Genomic DNA, 24,672 nt, shown 5'->3' with positions numbered 1-24,672 from the left:
AGGAATTGAACCTGCATCTCTTACATCTCATCTCCTGCACTGGCAGGTGGATTCTTTACCACTAGTGCCACCTGGGAAGCTCAATTCATAATTATTATTCTTTTAATTAATCAAATTTTGCCATTTTTTATTGATTTACATTCCCTCTGGAATTTTAGATCTTGTATCCAGATCACTTTCCTTCTGCCTTAACCATGTCTTTTAATATTTCCTTTAGTGAGGGCCTACTGGTGACAAATTCTCACAAGTTTCTATTTGTCTGAAAACACATCTATCTTTTCCTCATTCTAAAAAGATATCTTTACTGGATATATGATTCTAAGTTAGTAATTATATACTCTAGAACACTGAAGATGGTCCACTGTTTTCTGACTCCTATTATTGCAGTTGGGAAGTGAGCAATCAGTTTAATTGCTACTTCTTCAACACTAGTATGTCTTATGTTTCTTTGTGTTTCAAGATTTTTCTCTCTGCCTATGGTAGCATTATGGTGAGCCTAGAGGTGGGTTTCTTTTTATTTATTCTATCTGGGATTTTTTTATCCTTTCCAAATCTGTGGTGTAGTGTCATTTTCACAGGTTCTGAAATTTGTTAGTAATTACCTCTTCAAACATTTTGTCTGCCTCATTCTCTTCTTTCTTTCCCTTAGAAATTCTCATTAAAATTAGATTCTATTACTCCATTCTTCATCTCTTTTAATTATTGTTAAGGGCTCCATCTGTGGGTCCCATCTTGCATTTTGGATCATTTCTTCATGTCTGTCTTTCAGCTTATCGCTTCTCTACTCAGTTGTGTCAAAGCTGCTATTAATTTCTTTCAGCATTCTTAGTAGGTTTGACTGCTATCTGTTGTTTTGCCTAGCTCTTTCTATTTTGTTTTATCATGAGATTTGAGATTTTTGACTATGAGTCAATATTTCTTGTAACTCTTCTCATGGGACTCTGTTGAGGCCTGGATTGAAGGTGGATTTGCATTTGCTTCTGTCAGGCATCTAGGGCACTACCAATCCAGGATCAATTTAAGCTGAGTTTTGTGTATGTTGCTGTTGGGGACCATCCAGGAACTATGACAACAAACTGGGAAATAAGTGTGAGGGGCAGCTCATTGCTCTAAATTTTTAGGGAACTATTTCTGCGCCCCCCCCTTAGAGACTTGATTTTTCTTTGTACTCTTGGAGAAGGTGGCGAGCATGTGCCCCATTTAGGGCCTCAGCTTCAGGCAGAAGTTTGCCTTCCTGTTCCCCTGTTTATAGGAGTCTGAGGCTTTGTTTTTTGTCTTCCGCACCGCACTTGGCTATGGAAACCATAGCTCAACATCACTGGGTTCAGCAAATGCCTCCCAGGTGAGTCCGTGCTTCAGGGTTCTGCTCTGTTCCGAGTTCCTATTTTTACTCAGTTTATACATATATTAAAATATTTCTTATGTACTTATTAAAGTTCTTATGTATTTATTACAAATATTTTTAGAATATAATTTATCCTGCATGAAGCTCGATCAGAGCAACCAGTCCAAAAGTTGTAAAAAAAAAAATAAAGTCTCTTTCATTTTAAAAATGAGGAAACTAAGGTTCAGAGACGCTAAGTAACTCACCCCAAAACATAGAGTACATAAATAGTAAAGCTGGGATTGAACCCAGGCAGAGATGCTGAAACATGTATTTCAAAACTAAAGTCTAATTTACCCAAATTTAAGTCACATGAATTAATCTACATGTAGATTTTCAAATATCAACTTGGGTGTCTGAAGAGTGAAACATAAATCTCAGAACTGTTTCCTATTATAATCCTCGAGAAAGCAAGATGGAAAAAGAGTTAATTATATTAAAAGTGTCTCCATTTTAATAAAGTTAAAAAACACCTAATAAGTATCTATATGTATGTGTGAGTGTGTGCACTGTGTGTGATCTTTGATGGTGGTGATCAGAAAATACTACAAATCACAATGCCCAGTGAGAACATTCTGAGACTATTAGGTTTTATTACAGTTTAAACAAATGAATTGGATTTTAATTCTCAGTGTGTAGTCATCTCTACATGGGGAAGAATATGTAAATCATAGTGAAGACACCATATCTCTCCAGTCATCTAATTCCTTTTCCCAGTAATCACTGCTAACAATTTCTTCAGTAACTTTTAAACCATATTCCACAGGAAAATAAACTTATCAATTCTGTTATGTGCACCATGGGTCAAACAAGCTCTTCACTGTAGACTCACCAATCCAACTTTCACATCTAATATTTCCCACATCTGTTTATACAGCTCACACATATACCCAAGTTCTCTCCTCCCCCATCCCTTCCACACATACAAACAATCACTGTGAACCACGTATCTGAATCCACATTTCTTCACTGACAGTTCAAAATTCTACTCTAGACAGTGTATCCCTCCAATAATTATCTCTCTGATAATCATTAATGTTAGTTAATAGAGAGACTTCAAACACATTGGTTCCATAAAGAATCAACAAAACTAAAACACAAGTCAACTGACATCGCAGAAAGCTTGCTCTGAACTCACAGGGATTGTGCAGCTGTCTGAATCTCGAGACATAAACACAACATTGCCTAAGTGAAGGATGCCAGCAAGTATTCGGAAAATTCCCATCTGATAAGATTCACTAATTCCTGAAATAACAGAGTAAATGAACAGTGATTAATTTCAGAATAGGAACTAAACAATTAAAGCAGATAATTTAACTTTTTAAGTTTAATTTTAGCACTCTAATACTGCCAGATGCTGTATACATTATAATATGCCATAGCTAACAACACTTTCACCTTTGTTGACCTTAACACAGATGCACTTTAGCACTATGGTTTAGAGCATGGGCTGTGCAGTGAGACGGATCTCAGCTGGAAGCTGGGCTCTGCTCCTGACCTGCCATCTCACACGGGCAGACACCTTTACCCTTCTAGTTTCTGATTTGAGACACAGGGACATTAGAGACTATCTCAAAGGGAGTCTGTAAACATTAAAGGAGAAAATACACTTAGTAAAGTTAACACACTGTGTGACACATGGTAAGTGCTAAACGAATTCATCACACGATTTAAGTATCTCACTAACACTATTACCTTTTTCCATTTAGCTCTACTCTAAATGCAAGTTGTGGCTCAGTAAGTTTGTTTTAAGTCAAATTACTCAATCACTTCTTTTAACTATAGACCAAGAATAAGTCAAAGAGACCACACAACTAAAAATGTTCAGGCTGGTGCTATGCCGCAGCCCGACAAGTGAGTACCTAAACAAAGAACTAGAGCAGGACCTGAAAGATCAGGCAGGATGAGAAAGCAGGTCAGCCCTTGGTGTTTTACCAGATGAGGCTTCACTTTTCAATAAGGTAAGATTTTTCCAGAATATTAGATATATATTATGTTCAAGTAAAAACAGTAAAATTATTTCCAAATATGCAATCATATACAGGTAATTCATAGTTCATTTTACAAGGAATGTTTCTACCATCTCCTGTGTTATGGTTTTTTCAAATTCGCAATTTTCTGTTTATAAACAGAGTTTGCACTGGAAGTAAAGCAGTGTTTCTCAAACTATAATATGCATACGGATCACCAATGGATCTGGTTAAAATGCAGATTCTAGTTTAGTAAGTCTGAGATTCTAAATTTTTACAAGCTCCATAGTGGTGCTGGATCATACTCTGATTAGCAATACTTTTAAATTAAATTAACTCATCTCAGGTTACTCCTCAAAATACCAATATATGGCTTTAGAATTATTCATATACTGAAACATTTAAATAAATAATTCAGCACTAAAAGTTGTATACTACATTTCTAAAGGTCAATTTATTTATATGTAGATCCATTTTTTTTTTTTAATGCAGAAACAAAACAGTGACCTGAGCCATTTCAGAAACAAACTACATGTAATACATTGTTTTGTCACCAAGCCAGCTCAACTACATTTCCAGGTCACAAAAACACACCCAAAATAAAAAAAAAAAAAAAAAAAAAACACACAAAAATCCTATAAAACATGAGTTCTGTGTAGAAACCCGTTTCATTTAGCTCCACGCTTCAGATTTTGTAAAAATTTAAGTAAACAGCCCCATATCTTTCCCCTGAAGCCCTGAATGTACGTTTTAAATAGCTTTATTGAAGAATAATGTGCATATCATAAAACTCATCCATCTTAAGTATGCAATTCAAAAGTTTTGGGTAAATTTATAAAGTTGTACAATCATTACCATAACATATTTTCAGATAGTCCCCATCATCCCCAAGAGAAACTCTATGCCCATTTGATGCCCAAATGTTTTTTATGAAGAATATTAAATCTGAGAAAAAAAAAAAAGTTAAATCTCCCCCAAATTTTCACCACTTAATATGAAGCTAAGCCAATATTCCAAATCAAAGGTTGCTTGAGTCAGAGAGCTATTGCTTCCAAGAATTCAAGGATAAGATTACATACCGAGCAAAGTACAGGCCTGCCTGGTATGCACCATCTCCTTGGCATCATCTACTCCTTCAATCACAGGACTGCCACCTTGATTCGTGTAATGAAAGTTATTTGCATCTCCTGCAATTAAGGAAAAATTTTAAAAAGATTTGCAGTCTATGAAAAGGCCTTGACTTCTACCCGTATGTCCACTCTGCTTTAGAGGCAGCGAAAGCACAATTAATTGTGTAGTCTGGAGTCAGACTGTCTGTGTTTTTAGTTACATTTTAATTCAAGACTCAAATTAAATAATGGAGCAAAATGTTTGTAGAGTTTAAGTGAACAGTCCTTTCCTAAAGGTTTCATTTCAATCTACACACTAGGATAATTTCTTCAAACACTTTTTTCCTTTCTTCATCAGAGACCTTGTATGGTTCTACCACATAAACTCCTTTATATTTTCTTTCCTTTTAAACAAGGCAAATTTCAAACATACACAAAAGTATAGAAACTAGTATAATGAGCCCTTGTGTACTCATCACACTCATCTTAAACAAGTATCAACTCAAGACTAATCTTGTTCCATTTATACAGCCACTTACCCCTTGTCCATCCCATGGGTTATCTTGAGGCCAACTGTAGACCTCTTATTTCATCCATAAATATTTCAGTACAAGATAATCTTTTTAAGAAGTAAAGTTGTGAACTTGGAGATAAACAGAAGATAATACCAGCACAATAAATCTATGTCATATTCATACCTAATCGTAGCACTTGAAATTCAGGTAAGTTTGCTGAGGCACAAAGTTGATAGAAGATATGATAGTTTCTCTCCTCTTCTGCCTTTGAAATAAGAAGAGTTTTCAATTACAGAATTTTAATCTAAAACTCAGAAAAGTTTTACGTTTAATATCTATGATTATTGAAACGTGATTTATTAACTATGTGCATCTGTGTGAGTGTATCTGTTGGTCGTATTCAACATAATATATGTGATAGTAATGCTTTTTAAACTAGTAAACAGCTTGCTATATGGCATTGTCATAAGAGATCAGTGACTTTTGGGGAAGCTAAAATCTCTGTCAGCCCAATACTCACATTTTCTCACAGTACCTCTTAGATTCATGGTCTTTGTAACACTCGGGAAAAAAGTCCCATCTTTCCCATATCTTAGACTGGACCGTCTACTGTAGTAGTTTGTAAGAAATCCACAAATGTACTACATCATCCATATCAATTTAAATTATATATTTAAAATCAATAAAAATATATTTCAAATAGAAAATAAATTGTGTACAATTCTAAGACCATTTCTTACTATTTTCTGACTGCCTTCTTCCACATATATACTTTCAAAATACAATGTAATAATACTGTTCATACAAAACTTAATTCTTATATTTTATCATCATATTTCTGAACTCTGCAGTGTATTCAGTTGCCAGAAAGTGAAAGTAAAAGTCACTCAGTTGTGTTCGCTCTTTGTGAACCCATGGATTATACAGTACATTGAATTCTCCAGGCCAGAATACTGGAGTGGGTATTCTTTTTCTTCTCCAGGGGATCTTCCCAACCCAGGGATTGATCCCAGGTCTCTAGCACTGCAGGCAGATTCTCTACCAGATGAACTCAGTTGACAGGAGAATACAGCAAGTAAGGCCAAGGTCAGGTTTCATGCGTAATGGGGGCTGGTGTCTGATAAAGAAAACTTATTACATGGACAGAAGACCCTAAACAAAAAAACAATATACCAGTGACTATAAGCATGAATAGGCAATATGAGGGCTTCCCTCATAGCTCAGTTGGTAAAGAATCCAACTGCAATGTAGGAGACCCCAGTTTGATTCCTGGGTCAGGAAGATCCTCTGGAAAAGGGATAGGCTACCCACTCCGGTATTCTTGGGCTTCCCTTGTGGCTGAGCTGGTAAAGAATCCACCTGCAATGTGGGAGACCTGGGTTCGACCCCTGGATTGGCAAGATCCCTTGGAGAAGGGAAAGGCTACCCATTCCAGTATTCTGACCTGGAGAATTCCATGAACTGTACAGTCCATGGGGACACAAAGAGTTGGACATGACTGAGCCACTAGCACTTTTCACTTTTCAAGCAATATTTTAGGGGGTTCAGTACACAGACAACTAGAAAAGCTGGAGACTCTACAGAAATGCTTTGACCATCTTTGTACATGAAGGAATATCAAATATGTACTCTCTGTCTGACTCACTTTGATATAACCAAACATCCTCAATATTATATAGCCTTGTGGGTTGGGGAACAGCTAGAATTGCTTCACAGTTTCTAGACAAGAAGGGTTAGGCCCCACTACTACTAGCCTTTGGTCACCATACCAGTTTTCCCTTTCATTGTCTACCTATCAATCAAATCTGTACTATGCAGACTCAGTCTTCCCTTAGATCACATATTTCCCCCATTGTTTCTTCTGGCTACTAAACATTTTTTTAACCTATTCAAGCATACATGTGTGCACAATAACACTGTTCTGCGTGTATCTAGATGTGAGAACAATGGAGGAGGGTTAACTATTGTTTTACTATACAAATCAGGTATTACATTTAGGTAGCCACAAATCAGGTACGTCCCTAAAGTCAAAGCCTGAATAGTTCTAGGCCGCCCAAACTCACGACTTTCAATATGTTTTTCCTAGACACATTCTAAGCCTTAATATGCGATGGAAACTATAGATTCAGCTATATGGCAGTGCCAGGGCTATTGGAATCTCCATGAGGCAGGCATCCAGTGAAGGGGCTAGAGGAACCCCATCTCACAGTTTGCAGTGGGTCACCAGGAGTCCTATACTAGGAGTTTTCCAATGGTAAGTCCACATTCCCTGAGCATAAACATGTAAATGCATGTCTACCAGTGTTGTAATGCATAGTGTTTCCCATTTATAAATAAAAAAGGAGTAAGAGCAAGAGTTCCCTGGGGGTGGGGAGGATTCCAGATTTTCATTGCGAAGGCCTGGGTTCAATCCCAGGCTGGGGAACTGAGATCCTGGAAGCCACCCCCACTCCCCTCTTCAAAAGGACTAAGAGCATATGTATGAATGAAAGTCTTACACCAATACCTAGACTTGAGTGTGTTCTCTGACACTGGTTCACAACTGAGTTATGAGGATCTATTGACTCCCAACATTCTATCTAAACAATACCATATTCTGAAAGAAAAGGAAGGAAGGAAAAAGGTTAAGAACATTTTTTTTTTGAACTGAGTTCAAACCATAACTCATTGAAGCATAGACCAATGTCTTCCCTATCAACTGGGAAATGTGACAGACAAGACTAAACTAACAGCACCTCTTCTTAACTAATCTTTTCCTACAAGCATCTGGAGGAAACAGTCAAAACCATTAAACCTAAATCACTGTCCAATCCCAAGACTATTAGTCTAAGCAGTATTCTCTGACAGGCATTGTTTCACATGTTTCAGTTCAGATGTAGTTTGTAGTAATACTGACATAACATGCTCAAAAGAATCTGGGAATAAAGTGAGCTCTGGAATGATACAGCAATCTGTATGTGTACTGGCCCGGCTTACCTGGAACACCACTCTGGATTTTTCTAAAAGGTAAGTTCTCATATTGGCACCGATGATTCGATATCTCTTATCAAAACCAATCTCAATGTACTTCCCAAAACGGCTACTATTATCATTCCTGGTTGTTTTAGCATTTCCAATTGACTGAAAAACAAGGGGGAAAAAAAACGGTTTTAGAAGTGCAATTCATGCCCTGACATGAACAGATTTGTTCAGGGAGAGACAGAACAGAGGTGAACACAACCCTTTAAAAGTGATTCTTTTAAAAACAGAACCAATTTTGCCCCTGCAAACCACAAGCTTTGTCATGGCACAACCACACAGGTATATACTAATAGTCAGTATCAGCCTTGTTATTTTCACACAAATGATTTTCAGAAACAGCAGACAGGAGGCCAGTGGTTGGGTCTTCACCATGGAAGAAGGCATGGGACACACTCATTCATGTCAGCAAAGGAAAAGAACAGATGGGACCAGGGGCTGCCTAGGCAAAAGCCATCCTGGTTAAATAACTAGGTTTTTGATTTCTTGAAATGTAGTCTGTTTCATGTAAATAAGCTGGCTAAGACAAATTAATATTTTCCTGTAAATATTGCCCTGGTGTTCAGGGTCTCTTTGTTTCAGCTGGATTGCTTACTAGTGGAGCGTTAGTAATTACCCCCTCAATTCAAAGCAATTTTCAGAAACCAGAAACAGTAAAATTCGGCTTTGAATTTGATAGTGGTATCTAACTCGTGAGGCATCTGCTACAGAATGTAGAGAATGTAACTTTCTGCTAAATTTTTAATATAATCTTAAACACTAAAATGGCATATGCACTGTCCTCTAATTTAGGTGACATGCTTCTATAATTTTTACCTTCAAGGCAAAGCAAAAAGCATGCTGCAGTTAGAAAAGCAAGGGTTCACAAAGTGCATATATTAAACGCTTAACTGGATAATTTCATATAATTAATATCTTTCCCTATGCAAAGCCTGTGACTACTAAGATTAGTAACTGAAACCACAGCAGAAAGATACAAGAATGCTCTGCAGCATTAAGAAAGCAATATGAGAAAAAAAAAAGGCAATACAAACACAAGTGATGAAAACAGTAGTAGCACAGCCACAAAAGTTAACACATTAGAATCTCTGATCAATCAAAGAAAACATGCTTAGCCTCTGAAATATGACAGGTATTATCCTATTCTGTTCTAACAATGAGAACACTGCTAAATTCAAGATTAACATTAAAGATGGAAAGAATGGCTGGAAACTACTTTTCCAGCAAAACTTGACAGTACAAAAAACACAACAAAAAGTCTCCAAATATTCCTATTATTTCATTTTGTTTAGAAAGTGAAACTAATGGATCAATGCAAAGTTTTCTTTCAACACAACACACTCTGTCGAAGAGGAGATGAGGTTTCACGTGGGAGCAGCGGCAGAGCAGTGAGAGTCACTGAGTGCTGCTGGGGCACTGTGCTCAGCACCTTCCCCAGCAACTAGGCAAGCTGGGGAGGTGGTCTGCAGCTTCTCCTCCCTCCCAACGCCTATCCCAATCTCCACATGTCACCTCCCCTGGATCTCCTCAGACTGTGGAGTGGACCTGCCAAAATCACCACACTCGGTGAGAAGAAGCAGCGAGTTGCCAGGGTTGAAACAGATCCTTTTGTCTTTGAGTATAAGGTATATGAACATATAGCAAAGAATGGTAGAAGGAGTAAATGAAATATAAATCTGTAGACTTGGGTATCACAGCAGGCCCTACCACCAGCTTGCATCATTTATAAAATGCTCTGAAGAGCATCAGTGTCCTCGCGTGTTAACTGACTAGAACAGACGAGCGCGAGTTGTTCAGTGGCTCAGCAGCTCAGTTGTGTAAGACTCTTTGCGACCCCATGGATTGCAACATGGAAGGCTTCCCTGCCCTTCACCATCCCCCAGAGCCTGCTCAAACCCATGTCCATTGAGTCGGTGATGCCATCCAGCCATCTCATCCTCTGTCATCCCCTTCTGCTCTTGCCTTCAATCTTTCCCCGGCATCAGGGTCTTTTCTAATGAGTTGGCTCTTCGCATCAGGTGGCCAAAGTACTGGATATTCAGCTTCAGCATCAGGACTTCTAATGAATATTCAGGATTGATTTCCTTTAGGATTGACTGGTTTGATCTCCTTGCAGTCCAAGGGACTCTCAAGAGTCTTCTCCAACACCACAGTTTAAAATCATCAATTCTTCAACGCTCAGCATTCTTTATGGTCCAACTCTCACATCTCTACATGGCTACTGGAAAAACCATAGCTTAGACTATACAGACTTTTGTCAGCAAAGTAATGTCTCTGCTTTTTAATATGCTGTCTAGGTTTGTCATAACTTTTCTTCCAAGGAGCAAGTGTCTTTTAATTTCATGGCTGCAGACACCATCTGCAGTGATTTCAAAGCCCAAGGAACTCCTCTGCCTTTCGCTTCTCTTTTCTCAACTATTTGTAAGGCCTCCTCTTTTAGCTTTTTGTGTTTCTTTTTCTTGGGGATGGTTTTGATCACCACCTCCTGTACATTGTTATGAACCTCCATCCATAGTTCTTCAGGTACTCTGTCTATCAGATCTAATCCCTAGAATCTATTTGTCACTTCTACTATATAACCATAAGGGATTTGATTTGGGTCATACCTGAATGGCCTAGTGGTTTTCCCTACTTTCTTCAATTTAAGTCTGAATTTGGCAATAAGGAGTTCATGACCTGAGCCACAGTCAGCTCCAGGTCTTGTTTTTGCTGACTGTATAGAGCTTCTGCATCTTCGGCTGCAAAGAATATAATCAGTCTGATTTCAATATTGAACATCTGGTGATGTCTATGGGTGGACTCATCTCTTGTGTTGTTGGAAGTGGGTGTTTGCTAAGACTAGTGCGTTCTCTTGGCAAAACTCTGTCAGCCTTTGCCCTGCTTCATTTTGTACTCCAAGGCCAAACTTGCATGTTACTCCAGGTAACTGGAGTACAGGTAATAGAGTACTCTCTTGACTTCCTACTTTTCCATTCCAGTCCCCTATGATGAGAAGGACATCTTTTTTGGGTGTTAGTTCTAGAAGGTCTTGCAGGTCTTCATAGAATTGTGCAGCTTCAGCTTCTAGAATAGATGAGCAGTAGCATCCCTTTCAAAAATAAAACTATATGATCCTAAGCCTTTAACCCGATATGGAAACAAGGTACTGGATATAAATAGTGCCTTTTGTCCTTTCCCCCTAAGTGTTTCCTCAGTCTTACAAGTACTGTATTTATAACAGCCTCCCTAATGCTATTTTCATTTCAGTCAGCAAGAAATTATTAAAGGAAAGAAGTTTTGTGGCCTTGATTTCACTACTGATTTCAATGACATGTTGAGTGCATTAATCTTCTTTACTAAATGGAGATGAAAATCTTGAACTACAACTTATTAAAGAGGAAAAAGAACTATTAAGACCCAGTGCATCCCCATCACTTTCCTGGTCCCTATCTTAGGGTAAAAATTTCTAGGAAATAAGAAGGGCAAAAAGCAAATGTCATAAAATTGAGCAAAAAAGAATCATTTGTTTCTCTGTACATCATTTGTATTTTGCAAAAGGAGTCTATGCTGAGGATGAGGAGCTGCTGGCTTTCCAAAGGATAATGTGCAAATCCCATAAGTCACTGGGATACAATGTTCAAGGTGTGGGATGACTGTTATCACTGGAGACATAGACATGCCTTTCTTGACATCACAGTCAAGGGCTCTGATATAGAGACATAATCCTGAGGCAGGCTTAAAAGCTACAAATTTTCTAGGCCACATATTCAATATTTTACCTATGTTTTCTTCCTATAACTGTAAACCCTTTGTCACCATTTTTTAGCCCTATATTTCATTTTAATGAAATTGGGATACCCTTATCTGTAGTTGTTGAAAAGTAGTTATCTCTTTAACAAGTTTTACTAATCCAAATTCTTGCAGAGAAACTAAACAATATTATAGAATGAAGCAGCTAAGCATAACTGCTGTCATTAAAAATTTTTTAATAAAAAATTTTTTTAAATGTATAACTGCTATCTTTATCTTTTTTGTTCTTCCTAGCAAATGAGGTAAATTCCTTATAACTGTATTTAAAAAGTAGTATCTGTAGCCATTTCAAAATTTTAATATCACTCCTACAAATCTATGTTGTAGGAAAAAATGTAGTTATTTTTAAAAATATAGCAAGGTCATAAAATATTTCATTCAACTTGATATATTCCAGAAGCTTCATTCCAGACTTATATGTTATTATACGGTCTGAATCTAGAAGAGATGGGGTTTCCTAATGCCATCATAATCAGGACTTTGGTATCTTCTAATGTTAGGGACTAAGAATGGACTAAACTACTGTTGAACACCAAGAATTTGTTATGATCAAAAACAGTAAAAAGAATGGCAGAAAGTAAATCCCTGCTGTCATCTAAACCAAAACAAGAAATGGGCTATACAGACTATATTATCACAACAGGAACATGAGTAGGATCCACCATTATATCTATATATAGTTTAAATTCCTTCAAAATCTTAGTATTTTTTTAAGATCTCTACTGCTTTCTTTTGACATAAGCATCTGTTTTCTCTTGTCCATGCTATTTCAGAAAACATTTCCAATTCTCTTTCCATAGCTCCCCCCAGCCCAGGAGGCTCTTAACTTCCCCAGCATCTCTTATTTTCTCAATCCCAAGAACAGAAGTCCTGCTGCTCTAGAAGGTAGCCCTATGGGCAAGGGGTCACAGCATACTATTCTAAAGTGTCACACACAGCACTGCACACCGGGCACAATTACCTCTGGACTCATCAGTGCAAAACCCACTTGTATCACTGGTGTACCAGGCCAGTTCTAAACGCCATCTGTGTTTGGGTGACAAATAAGACTTGACAAAGGGAAGGAAACAGGAGTAAAGAATGCTGACTGGACTATTAGTAAAAAAAAAAAAAAGTTTGTTTCTGCATGTCCAAAGTCATTTCTCTCCATTTACTGAGACTTATTTTCTCCATTTAATGAAACTTTTCTAAAATCACATCAATACACAAATAATCCTCCAGTTACAAAACCTAAAATACTCAAATTTTTACATCAAAAGGTCTGTTTTCTTTGGTCTGAGCATGTCTACTTTGTATATATGGTCTACTTTTGAAAGGATATCTTTTCAATGAGTTTGAGTCAGTTCTAGTGAGTTGGATGCACCTAGAGCCTGTTATACAGAGTGAAGTAAATCAGAAAGAAAAAAACAAATATATTAACACATATATAGGGAATCTGAAAAAATGGTATTGATGAACTTATTTGCAGGAATGAATGGAGATACAGATGGACTCCATTAGAGAATGGTCTTAGGGGAGGGAGAGAGACAAATGGAGAAAGTAGCATCAGCATTTATACACAATTGGGTGTAAGATGGATAGCTGGTGAGATGTTGTCGTGTAGCACAGGAAACCCAGTCTGGGGCTCTGTGATGACCTGGAAGAATGGGATGGGGGGAGGGGTGGAGGCTAGTGAGGGAGAGGATGTATATATAATTATGGCTGATTTGTGTTGCTGAATGGCAGAAACCAACACAACATTGTAAAAAAATTTTTAAAAGGTTAAATTAACTAAAGGGGGGGAAAAGGACATCTTTTTCACAGATCTTCCTTTTTTTCAAGAATTTATATTAGCAAATTTCTTTTTCTAATCTAAAACTGTGTGACATGCTTGGCAGAAACATGCAGAAAAATGTTTCCCAGATCATGATTTAAATTTATAGTTCTACCTGGAAAAATACAAAAACTTACAGCTAAACAGGTTAGACTACACACAGAAAACGAAATGTGGGTAAAGGAAGAATAAAGCTCATTTATGCTTGGGCACAGTGAATCCCACGTTTTAGGAGCTTAAATAAGCTCAGGATTGGGGGGAAAGGAGTAGTTTATACTTCCAGTACAAGCAGCAACAGATACAAGTCCATTAACTGGGGAAAAGAAACTTGAGGAAAAGAAGTGCCATTGCCAGCTACTTGGAGGCAACAATGTAGTGGTAGGTTAAAAACACAGGTTTATGGAATACAGTGGAATCCTTTATAGCTGGACTTTACTTAAAATGTCTACTTTACTGAATTTTTACTTTTCCTAGATCTCTTACTAATATCTGGAATAATATTTTCCTACTCTTAGTGGTTGGGAGGTCCCAAACTTTCCGACATGTGATGTTTCAATCAAATTTTTCAGTGTGGTTCTTACGGAGAGGATACAGTAAGAAGGCCGTGGCTGCTGCTGTCTTACCTCCATGATGGGGTTGGAAGCCAACACCTTCTCCTCAACATTGGCTTCACTGGCAGAACCACTGACTGTTGCAAAGTATCTCATGGCATACTTCGCTGAGACTGTTTTTCCTGCCCCAGACTCTCCACTTACAATGATGGACTGATTTCGTTCATCTCTGTAAAACAAAGAACAGTAACTGACATTACTGCCCACTTCTAAGTGTGATTAACATCATTTTCTCTGTGTTCTCATCAATGAGCCAAGGTGAGTTCTTGCTGGTTCATACATGCAAAATTGTAAGAAGGAACCCAAGAATGACAGTTCCTAATAAAAATAACTACTTACCAAGTAACAATGAGTAGAGAAGGAGAAGAAGATATCACGCATTAAATTTGAGAGCATTGCATCTAAGAATGAATCTGTAAGTCTGAATTTTTTGTGTGTACATATCTCAAATATATTACTTTATTAATAAAGTTATTTTTGATATTACAGCACTGTTGTCAACCATCTTCAGAAGAGATAGGAGTTACGACAAGTGAATTTAGAAGAAAATACTACTTAATTAAAATGAGAAATTGTCTACTAGCTAACAGTCCATAAAGTAGTATCTCTCACAAATTCCAGTTCTTATTAAAGTACTCTCATTATCAGAGAATAAACAGTTCATTTCTTGGCTGATTCATTCAAATATGTTAAAACTCAAAGACTATCTACTATTACATACATCTTTAATTCACTCATACAGTGACTCAAAACTCTAGGTGACGAACTTGCTCATAAGACTAACATTTCTTTGAGGATAAGAACCTATGTTACCATACTGTTAATATTCAGCACCTAGTCCAGAGTCTACACATCACAAATGCTTAGTAAATGTGCATTGAGTGAAAGTGAGCCTAGGAATAAATCTGCCTTGGCTATGACTTTGATTGGGACAGAAGCAGGAAACTAAAACTTCCTGAGATGAAACCAGCAATCAGCTACGATCCATCAAACTAACTGAACAAGTTCATAAAGGTGGTATCCTTTGTACCCTTAATTTACAGAGAGACAAGATGACTTCAGGGGTTTTCAGTGGAACTATCCTATATGCCACAAGATTAGGAAGTTATTTCACTACAGAAGATGACCTTTTTGTCTTTTAAAAGATTTACTTATCCAACAAGCATTTAGCAAACACCTACTACACACCAAACATGGTGCTAGATACAAGGGATACAAGTTTAAAAAGCTATGATCTGTATCCTCTAGTGGTTGATGGTCTGAGAGGAAAGACAAACTAATAATTAAAGACTATAATAAATGTAATGAGGTATTGAGAAGAAGAGGTGATCAAGGAAGGCTCCCTAGAGATGATCCCTTAGCCAAGCCTAGAAAAATGAGTAAGAGAAAGCAAGGGAAGAAGTTAGGAAAGAAACATTCCAGGGAAAGGAGATAACATAAGTGAAGGCTCAGATGCATGAGAAGTTAGGAAACATTAGATAATTCAATTTGTCTAGAACATGAAGTAATGACAGATAAGGCCACAGAGGTTAATGAGAAGTGGATCACAAAGATCTTACATGAGATGTTAAGGAATTTGAAGTTTACCTAAAGGTCACAGAGTACTACTTCAGGGTTTTAAACAGAAAATAAACAATCCAATCAGTAAAATCACTCTGGCAGCAATGTGGATATGAGTGGCAGGGGGTGCAGATGAAAAGGTATGAAAGTCTGAACAAAGATTGTGGTGGTCTTGACTGAGACAGGCAGATGGGTTTAAGAGACACCAAAGTGGTACAATCAAAAGTACTCACAATAAATTTCCAAAGTACAAAGATTTTTCTATGATAAAGGCTGTTTTTTCATTGAGAAATGGGAGTCACCACATTATGTTAGAAAATTTGAAAAATACAATGGGAATATCCAACTCAGGCCTGATTAAGTGGTTCACATCACACTACCAGGGCTGGTAAACAGCCTGTTCTGACACTTTGACTCTCATACTATGGGGAAAATTAGGACCTAGGTGACACACTAAGGAATATTTAATACTTACAATAAAAGCTTGCATGCAATTCTCATTTCTAAAAAAATTCCTTGAACCTCACAGCCATCAACTCATTCCTTTTTATTTGAATTTCTAGACTCAATCAGATACTCTCATAGTTCAAGATAAATCACTCTTAACCAGTTCTCGTTGTAGGACCAATACCGCCTTTCTCTTTTTCAGTCATTTAGAACATTTTAATGTTCTCAGATATATTAATCAAAGGACAGTATCAGCAGTCTTTGGATTCCCTTCTATAATATAATTAGAAAAAATATCTCTTCTTAATTCTGGCATGATCAGTTCTGTCACTATCCCCTGTGTGACAGCTACCTTGACAAAATTCTCCCAGCATGCCTTCCGACAATAAACAAGGTGAAGAGGCTTCCACTAGTCTGATAAAAAGGAAATATTAGTGGGAACTGTTATCCTAAACTGTACTGCCTTTCAAATACTATTTCAAGTCTTTATGATAAAAAGTTGGGGCTTCCCAGGTGGCTCAGTGGTAAAGAATCCACCTGCCAGTGCATGAGATGCAGGTTTGATCCTTGAGTTGGGAAGATCCCCTGGAGAAAGAAACGGCACCCCCACTGCAGTATTCTTGCCTGGAAAATCCCACGGACAAAGGAGCCTGGTGGGCTACAGTTCATGGGGTTGCAAAGAGTCAGACATGACTGAGCAAGTGAGCATGCACGCAAGTGTGATAAAATGTTATATTAAAAAATTTAAACTTCATTATGTAGTAGCCCTTTCCTATACCACAGGGAAAAAGAGAACTCTGAAAGGAGATAAGGTTGAGGACTGTTCAGAAGGGTCACACAGATTTGTACAAATATACACATACACACAGTGATATCAAGCACATACCAGATACATTTTCTTTTCCAGGAGATTTAGGATCCAGGATCCACATGACCAGCAGTTTTTTAAGGGACTCCATTATTTATTATATTCCTCTGCTTCTGGGCAGAGGCTTCCCTTATTCCCCAAGCCTAGTAGAGCACTCCAGTATATAAATAAGCACCACTCTTCCATTACAGAAATTTCTCTGAATCAGGTTCTGATCTTTGACCTGTCATTTACCAAGTTCACGACCTTGAGCAAGTGCATGCCTTCTCTGGGTCACAGTTTACCTCATTTCAATGATTAAATAGCACCCAAAATCCTTCTCAGTTCTAAACTATTAATACTATAAACTAAAAGTTTAACTCCAGAGTTGATTTTTCAGATGTTGGATATTCCACAGCCTATACTCTAAGCCAGGTAAACTCTTGGGACCAAGTACAATTGGAATACGACAGGCCTACAGATGCTCAGATGGTCTTAAAGGGCTATATTTGACATGGCCAAACATTTCTTCTCTGTAGGACCCTTGAATCTGAGATGGTCAAAATCAACACAGGGCTACAAAGAGAAAAAAATGTAAGCTCTTTCTACTTGCTTTTAAATGAAAAACAGGAAATAGAAATGTGTATAAAATAAGTACTGCTGCTGCTGCTGCTAGTCACTTCAGTCGTGTCCGACTCTGTGCGACCCCACAGACGGCAGCCCACCAGGCTCCGCCATCCCTGGGATTCTCCAGGCAAGAACACGAGTGGGTCGCCATTTCCTTCTCCAATGTATGAAAGTGAAAAGTGAAAGTGAAGTCGCTCAGTCGTGTCCGACTCTTAGCCACCCCATGGACTGCAGCCTACCAGGCTCCTCCGTCCATGGGATTCTCCAGGCAAGAGTACTGGAGTGGGGTGCCATCACCTTCTCCGTACAGTCATCTTTAAAATGTTGATCAGCTATATGTGGCCACAGGATGAAATGTCAAAAAGAGACAAAAGCAGAGACAGGTAGAAGTAAGAAAGATAACTAGAGACATAAAAGGAAGAAGGGTAATATATAATAAAGACATGAAAAGGGAAAAATAGGAAAAGTATAAAAGAGATAGGGAGAAAACAGCAAAAATACAAGGGATACAAAATTTTGTGGTTTTAAGGTGAATATCAGAGTCTATCCTACTCTACTTATTTGAGCTCTAACTTTTAGAATGTTGAAAGTGAAAGTGTGCAAATACATAAATAATAATTTATTGTCCTTCCAAATTTTGATTAGCTGATCCTTAGAGTGCTCTCATCCTTATAAGCCCCTTCATTTACTACTGGGATGTAGATATCATTTCAAGGACCTGATAAAACCAAATTAAGGAATACAGATTTACCATTCTTCATCAAGGACAAATCAATCTGGAACATCCTAAGACTGCAAGAACTGAGAATTTATGATTTCTGGCTTAGCCAGTCCTCTCTAGTGTCTCTGCAATGATCCTAAATGGCCTGGGTACTGGGTGCCCTGAAGTAGAAGTGAACTCTTGTAATCTGTTTAGTAAATGGTACTTCCAGAGGCTATAATGTGAATCAAAAGCTACCACCCAAAAATACTGCTTCATTCATTCATTCAACAATGAAATGAGTAGTCACCATATGCCAAACATTTTATGAAGATAAAAGACTCTATGGTCATGGCCTATTGAGACAGGCTGAAAAGTATAGTCAAAATATAGTGGACCTGGTGGTTCAGTGGTAAAGAAACTGGCCTGCTAGTGCAGGAGATGCAATTTAGACCCCTGGATTGGGAGGATCCCCTGGAGAAGGAAATGGCAACCCACACCAGTATTCTTGCCTGAGAAATCCAATGGACAGAGGAGTCTGGCGGGTTACACATCCATGGGGTCGCAAAGAGTCAGACATGACTTAGCGACTAAACAACGACAACAACAATTACAAGAAAAGAGGTCTACCCAGGATCTTATGAAAGCATGGAGAAGGAGAGGGAGATATGAAGAGGAGACGCCAGGAAATGCTTTCTAGAGAAGGTGATGCCCGAATTGACTCATATATAATAATAATGAGAAACAAGGTTGTACGGGAAAAGGCAATAGAATTAAACTATGGAGAATCACCTGAAACCATAGGAACTAAATTATTTGAGGATAGAATATCCACTCTGGGTTGATGAAGGAGAGAGATGTTATACTTTAGTTTATTTTCCTTCAATCTGTATCTGTTTGGTCTGTCCAGCCTTTCCTTAGATTATATCTATCAAGATTTCATTTTGTATCAGGTGGATTATTTTACACATTTTCCTTCTGAACTTTACTGTATAAATATAATCTCTCTAGTTTATTGTGCTCATGCTGAATACTATTCATATTTCCAAGACCATCATCTTGTTTTCTGCAAACTTAATGAGCATACCTTCCATTCATATCCAAGTCATTAATGAGGAAACTAAATAATGCCAGCCTGACTCACACAGAATTTAATTTACTATATCCACTCACCTCGGTATTAACTCTCAGGTGTTGCCATGAACCGTTTAAGTATACAAGCACCTAGGTCTAATTTTTAGTTTACAAGTGAACATATTCTCATGAAACAAAATCTAGAGGTTTATTTTTTTACAGGCACTCAATCTAATTGCTTCTCCCTTATTCAATCCCTTGATTAAAAAAAAAGAAAAATATTAAGCTAGTGTAATAAAATTTTTCTTCCAAAGTTATGTATTTACTGTGATATAGCTTTTACTTGAGACTCTATTTCTCTATTTCTCTTGTTAGAAGGTGCAAGGTTTTTCTACATTTTTATCATTGCCAAGCATTAAGATAGGCTCTGCTCTGTTTCTCCAAGATTTCTCCTTTTGATTAATCCCAAGAAGAAAAGATTTAAACTCTAAAACTTACTAGATAATAAGTAAATAAGACAATATGTACTATTAGTTTTTAAGTAGAAATATTTGCTATATGACTGTGCTGGTGCACTGATGAAAGCTGGGCTACAGAGGCAGAAAGATTACTCAGGAAATGAAAACAAATGTTCCTTAGAGATACATCCAATTCCTGCTGAGAAGTCTGTCATATGACTGTCAATTCTTCTCTTGTCAATTTGACTTCCCTGTTTCATTAGTATGTTGTTATTGTGTAGTCGTCAAGTCATGTCCAGCTCTTTTGTGACCCCGTGGACTGTAGCCCTCCAGGCTCCTCTGTCCATGGAATTTCCCAGGCAAGAATACTGGAGTGTGTTGCCATTTCCTTCTCCAGGGGATCTTCCCAACCCAGGGACTGAACTCATGTATCCTGCAGTGGCAGGCAGATTCTTTATCACTGAGCCACCAGGGAAGCCTTTCATCAGTATAGAGCCTGTGAAATTAATGTAAAGATGCCATAAAAGAAATAGTCTGTTTTTTCCAGTAATGCATATATATAAATAGGGTCATGTAATTGGAAGTAAGAAAATTAAACAACAAAGAGGATAGGCTTTGGAGACTCAGAACCAGATTCAAACCTCAGTTCCCAGATACTATTAGCACAATGGTCTGAAAGTTACTTTCCTCAGTTTTCTCATTTGTAAAGCAGGGATGATGACGTTTGCTCCCAGGGGTATAATGAAATTAGCGGTAACATGCCTGACCCCATGCTTGGCACACAGTGTATTTCTAAACATGGCAGCTCCTAATTACTAACAGAAGTTAGTCCCCCTATATATATATACATACATATATATGTATGTATATATATATATATAATCCTTATATAAAATTCCTTATCACATAGCATGTGCTACTTCATATTTGCATAAGTAGAAATAATTGGTACCACATGGCTGGTGAGTCACAGGCAGCAACAGGAGAGATTTTATGATCTATAATAGCCAGCATCCACTTGGCCAATGAAACTCAGAGTGAAGCTTCAGAGATTGCCTAAACAAATGCAAGAAGGGCCCATCCTAAGGAAAGGCCTAGCAATAGAGTCGTGAGACTGCATGATGATGAAGACTGTGATGATAGTAACAGCTTAGATTTAAATAGTATTTTTCAAAGTGCTTTTTATGTTTATCGTTTAAGGTAATCTTCATCTCTGATGTAAGCATGATAAATATCATCTTTTCTTGGTTGGGGGAAACAATAACGCAGAGAGGTCAGATGGCTATTCCAAGGTTAAAGCAGAGGTGAGTTGTTACACTCCACATCTCTTCGTTTCCAGATGAAAAGTCTATACTGTGCTCCTGCTTCTCTGCAAGCTCCTCACCATGGTTTGCCCTCCACTGGGAAGAGTAAAAGACTTCTGCTTTAGTGCCCATGAACCAAATGGAAACAAACGCATACCAAAGAATGCCTTCAGTGTAAAGTTACATCATCGAGTGCAAGTGTTCTATTTCAGGTAATGAAGCTGAGGTCCAGGGAGACTGGAAGATTTAAGCTTATATAGTTATTTGTTTATGTAGCTTCGACTAGTATGGATATCGTTTCCCTTACACTAAGGTTATGCCTGTAACTCTCAAATTTATTTTAAGAAAACCCATAAATGAAACAATCAATAAAGTTTATTTGCTCTACCATTCACAGTGGAGGAAAACAATACCAAATCAAGCAATCAATATTACTTGGATTTAAAGAGAAAAAGAGATTAAAAAAAAAAAGCCCTGATGTTTTAAGGAAAATAATACTGTGCTTTAATTATCAGAGAGCAATCAGTTTCAGGATGAGAAAAGGCTGATAAGAATGTGAAACAAAAATATGAGAAGACCAACAGACATAGCAGCCCACTGAGTTCTTCTCTTCTGTAAGCTGACAGGACTGTTAAAATTAAGAGGCTAGTCTATAAAAACATTCTATGAGGACACTATTCTCTGTAAGCGTCATGCTGAGAAAGAAGTAATGAGCCAAGGATCCTAGTTATGCTGCTGTCACTGGACATCTAGGGGGCAAGAGAATCACTTGTGTCAACTGTGCTTTGAGGACAGATGTCGAAAATGCTATTTCAGTCTTAGATACCTAAAATGGAATCCCACCCTCTTCTTCCAATACTTCCACCCCTACATGCACAACCTGCCCTGACTGAATTTCCTCCATCTCAGTAAACAGCAACTCCAACCTTTTAGGTGCTCAGACCAAATACTTTGCCACCATCCCCAACTTCTCTTTTTCTCTCATACCCCCATATAAGCAAGCCTTCTTATATTTTACCTTAAAAACTTATCCAGAGCCCATCCACTTCTCACTATCTCTGATTGTATTCTCCTCTATTAGGTTATCATTAGCTCTTGCTTGGATCAATACAAAATCCTCCTAACTACTTACCTGGAATTGACCCTTGTTGCATTACATTCAGTCCTTTTGTTTTGTTTGTTTTTTAACCTTTGAGATGATTTCAAACTTACAGAAAATGGCAAAAAGAATAAACTGAATTCCTGTACATGCTTTACTCAGATTCACCAATTGTTTAGATTTTGCTCATTTGTTTCATAAATGTCTCTGTTTCTCTTATTGTGATATTTTCTGAAACATCTGCGAGTAGGTTATAGACACGATGACTCCTACATATTTTAGAGTATACTTCCTAAGAACAATGACATTGCTCTTACATACCTACTGTGATCAAAATCAGGAGATGTAAAATTGATATAAAACTATCTACAGTCTATATCCCTATTTTACAATCATGCAGTACTGCCCCTTACAAGGTTACCCTGTCTCCTTCATCATCACGGATTCATTCCAAATATTCACTGCACTCAACTGGCATGTTTCCACTCTCTCCTTTAATCAGGAACCGTTACTCAGCCTTTCTTTGGCTATCTTGATCTTGATAATTTTGAAGAGTATATAGACCTATTTATCAGTATACACCTCATTTACAGTTTTTCTCATGATTAGATTCAGGATATACATTTTTGGTAAGAAACTGTCATGAATTTTTAACACAGCTGCCAGATCATGTCATTCCCCTGCTCAAAACCCACACTCAGAGAAAAAGTCAAATATGCTACAAAAGTCCTCAAGGCTTTGTATGGTCCTTGCAATTGCTAATCTCTCTGCTTGGAATATTCTTTCTCCAGATATCTGAATGGCTTGCTTCCTCCTTTCCTTCATGTTGTTACTCAAAAGTTAGCTTTATTTTTTATGAGTTGGGTAAGTTAATACCAAATCTACATATAAAAACAAGTGCTTAAGGGTTACCAGGAAAATAATGAAAAAGACAGTGTGGGGGGAGGGGTGGTTAATGGTATCAGACACACAAACATAAAACATACTACATACTATAAAATCACTATAATCAAAGCAGTGTGGTACTGGCACAGGAATAAAGGAAGAGGAAAGAATATAGCCAAGAAATTAAACCAAGAACATAAGAAAATTGAGGGAATGATAAATTTTAGGTGGCATCTTAAATAACTGGGGCAAAGATGGGCTTCTTAATAAGTGACACTGAGATAACTGTGTAGCCATTTGGAAAAAAGACAAATTTAGGTCCATATCTCTCATCATACGAAAGTATAAACTCCAATGGGATCAGTGATCTAAAGTTAAGCTATAAAAACAATACAAACACTAGAAGAAAAGAGGATTAAATGTTTTTTGCTTTGGTGTAGAGAAAGGTTTTCTAACAGTGACTTAAAATCCAAAGAAATAAAAAAGATTAATAAATTTCCCAGGAAAAGGACATTACAAGCAAAATAAAATTGAGGGGAAGTATCTGCAATATAACACAGATAAAGGGCTAATATACATATGCATATATTTAACTCTTAAAATTGAGGATCAAAAAAACCAAAAAACAACAGAAAATGGAAAAAGTTGAATCAACAATTCAGACCATAAACAAAGTAACAAAAAATGAAACTGCTCTTAAACATATGAAAAGATATTCAAACTTACTCATATTTAAAGAAATGCAGATGAAAACAACATTAAGATACCATTAAACTGGCAAGAACATGACGCAGTGGTAAAGAATCCCCTGCCAATGCAGCAGATGCAAGAGATGCAGGTTTGATCTCTGGGTGGGGAAGATCCCCTGGAGTAGGAAATGGCAACCCACTCCAATATTCTTGCCTGGACAGTTCCAGGATAGAGGAACCTGGCGGGCTATGGTCCATGGGGTCGCAAAGAATCAGATGTGACTAAGCACATACACACACACACACACACACACACAAAGATTACATATTTTGTTGATAAAGCTATGGGGAAATAGACACTCTTGAACAATTTTGGCAAAAATGCAAACCAGAACAACTCTTTTAGAGGGCATCTGGCAATATATTTATACCTACCTTTTGCCCTACCAATGACACTTTTAAAAATACAAAAATGTATTCCACCTCTAACCTGTCTTAAAGGGTGGTCAAGGTTACTGCCTTAGCACTGAACACTGTGTAACCAAATGCAAGCAATTAGGCTTTGGGGGTAAGACTGTGTACAATGTGAAGTCAAACCCCACTTCTGCTGTGTACTAGCTGATAGGCCCTAAACCCAGCAATGCCTCCATCTGCTTACACAGCGATTTTGGTTTTCAAACCATTGTGTCACAAGTCACCAAGGCCACGGTGTTCAGCTCAAGCAGCACTGTGCTAGACACAGGAGCCATAGGTTCCAAGAGCAACTGGGTCCT

The 24,672-nt window shown here is 37.6% G+C and overlaps 1 protein-coding gene across 4 annotated transcripts in view; it reads right to left on the bottom strand.

Annotated features, from left to right (window-relative positions):
• The window catches only part of MYO5A (myosin VA), a 198,522-nt gene that overhangs the window by 92,581 nt on the left and 81,269 nt on the right, over positions 1-24,672 (bottom strand). For all 4 annotated transcript variants that reach the window (XM_070469262.1, XM_070469263.1, XM_070469264.1 and 1 more), the window contains exons 5-9: positions 14,222-14,378; positions 7,955-8,098; positions 5,162-5,243; positions 4,434-4,541; positions 2,523-2,629 (exon numbers count right to left, since the gene is read on the bottom strand). In XM_070469262.1, coding sequence (XP_070325363.1) covers positions 2,523-2,629; positions 4,434-4,541; positions 5,162-5,243; positions 7,955-8,098; positions 14,222-14,378 — 598 coding nt within the window. The remainder of the gene's footprint in view (positions 1-2,522; positions 2,630-4,433; positions 4,542-5,161; positions 5,244-7,954; positions 8,099-14,221; positions 14,379-24,672) is intronic.

This window comes from Odocoileus virginianus, chromosome 6, assembly GCF_023699985.2.
Source record: "Odocoileus virginianus isolate 20LAN1187 ecotype Illinois chromosome 6, Ovbor_1.2, whole genome shotgun sequence".
NCBI classification, from domain to species: domain Eukaryota; kingdom Metazoa; phylum Chordata; class Mammalia; order Artiodactyla; family Cervidae; genus Odocoileus; species Odocoileus virginianus.
Note: the sequence above shows the minus strand (reverse complement) of the source record. Positions and strands in the feature narration are given on the sequence as shown.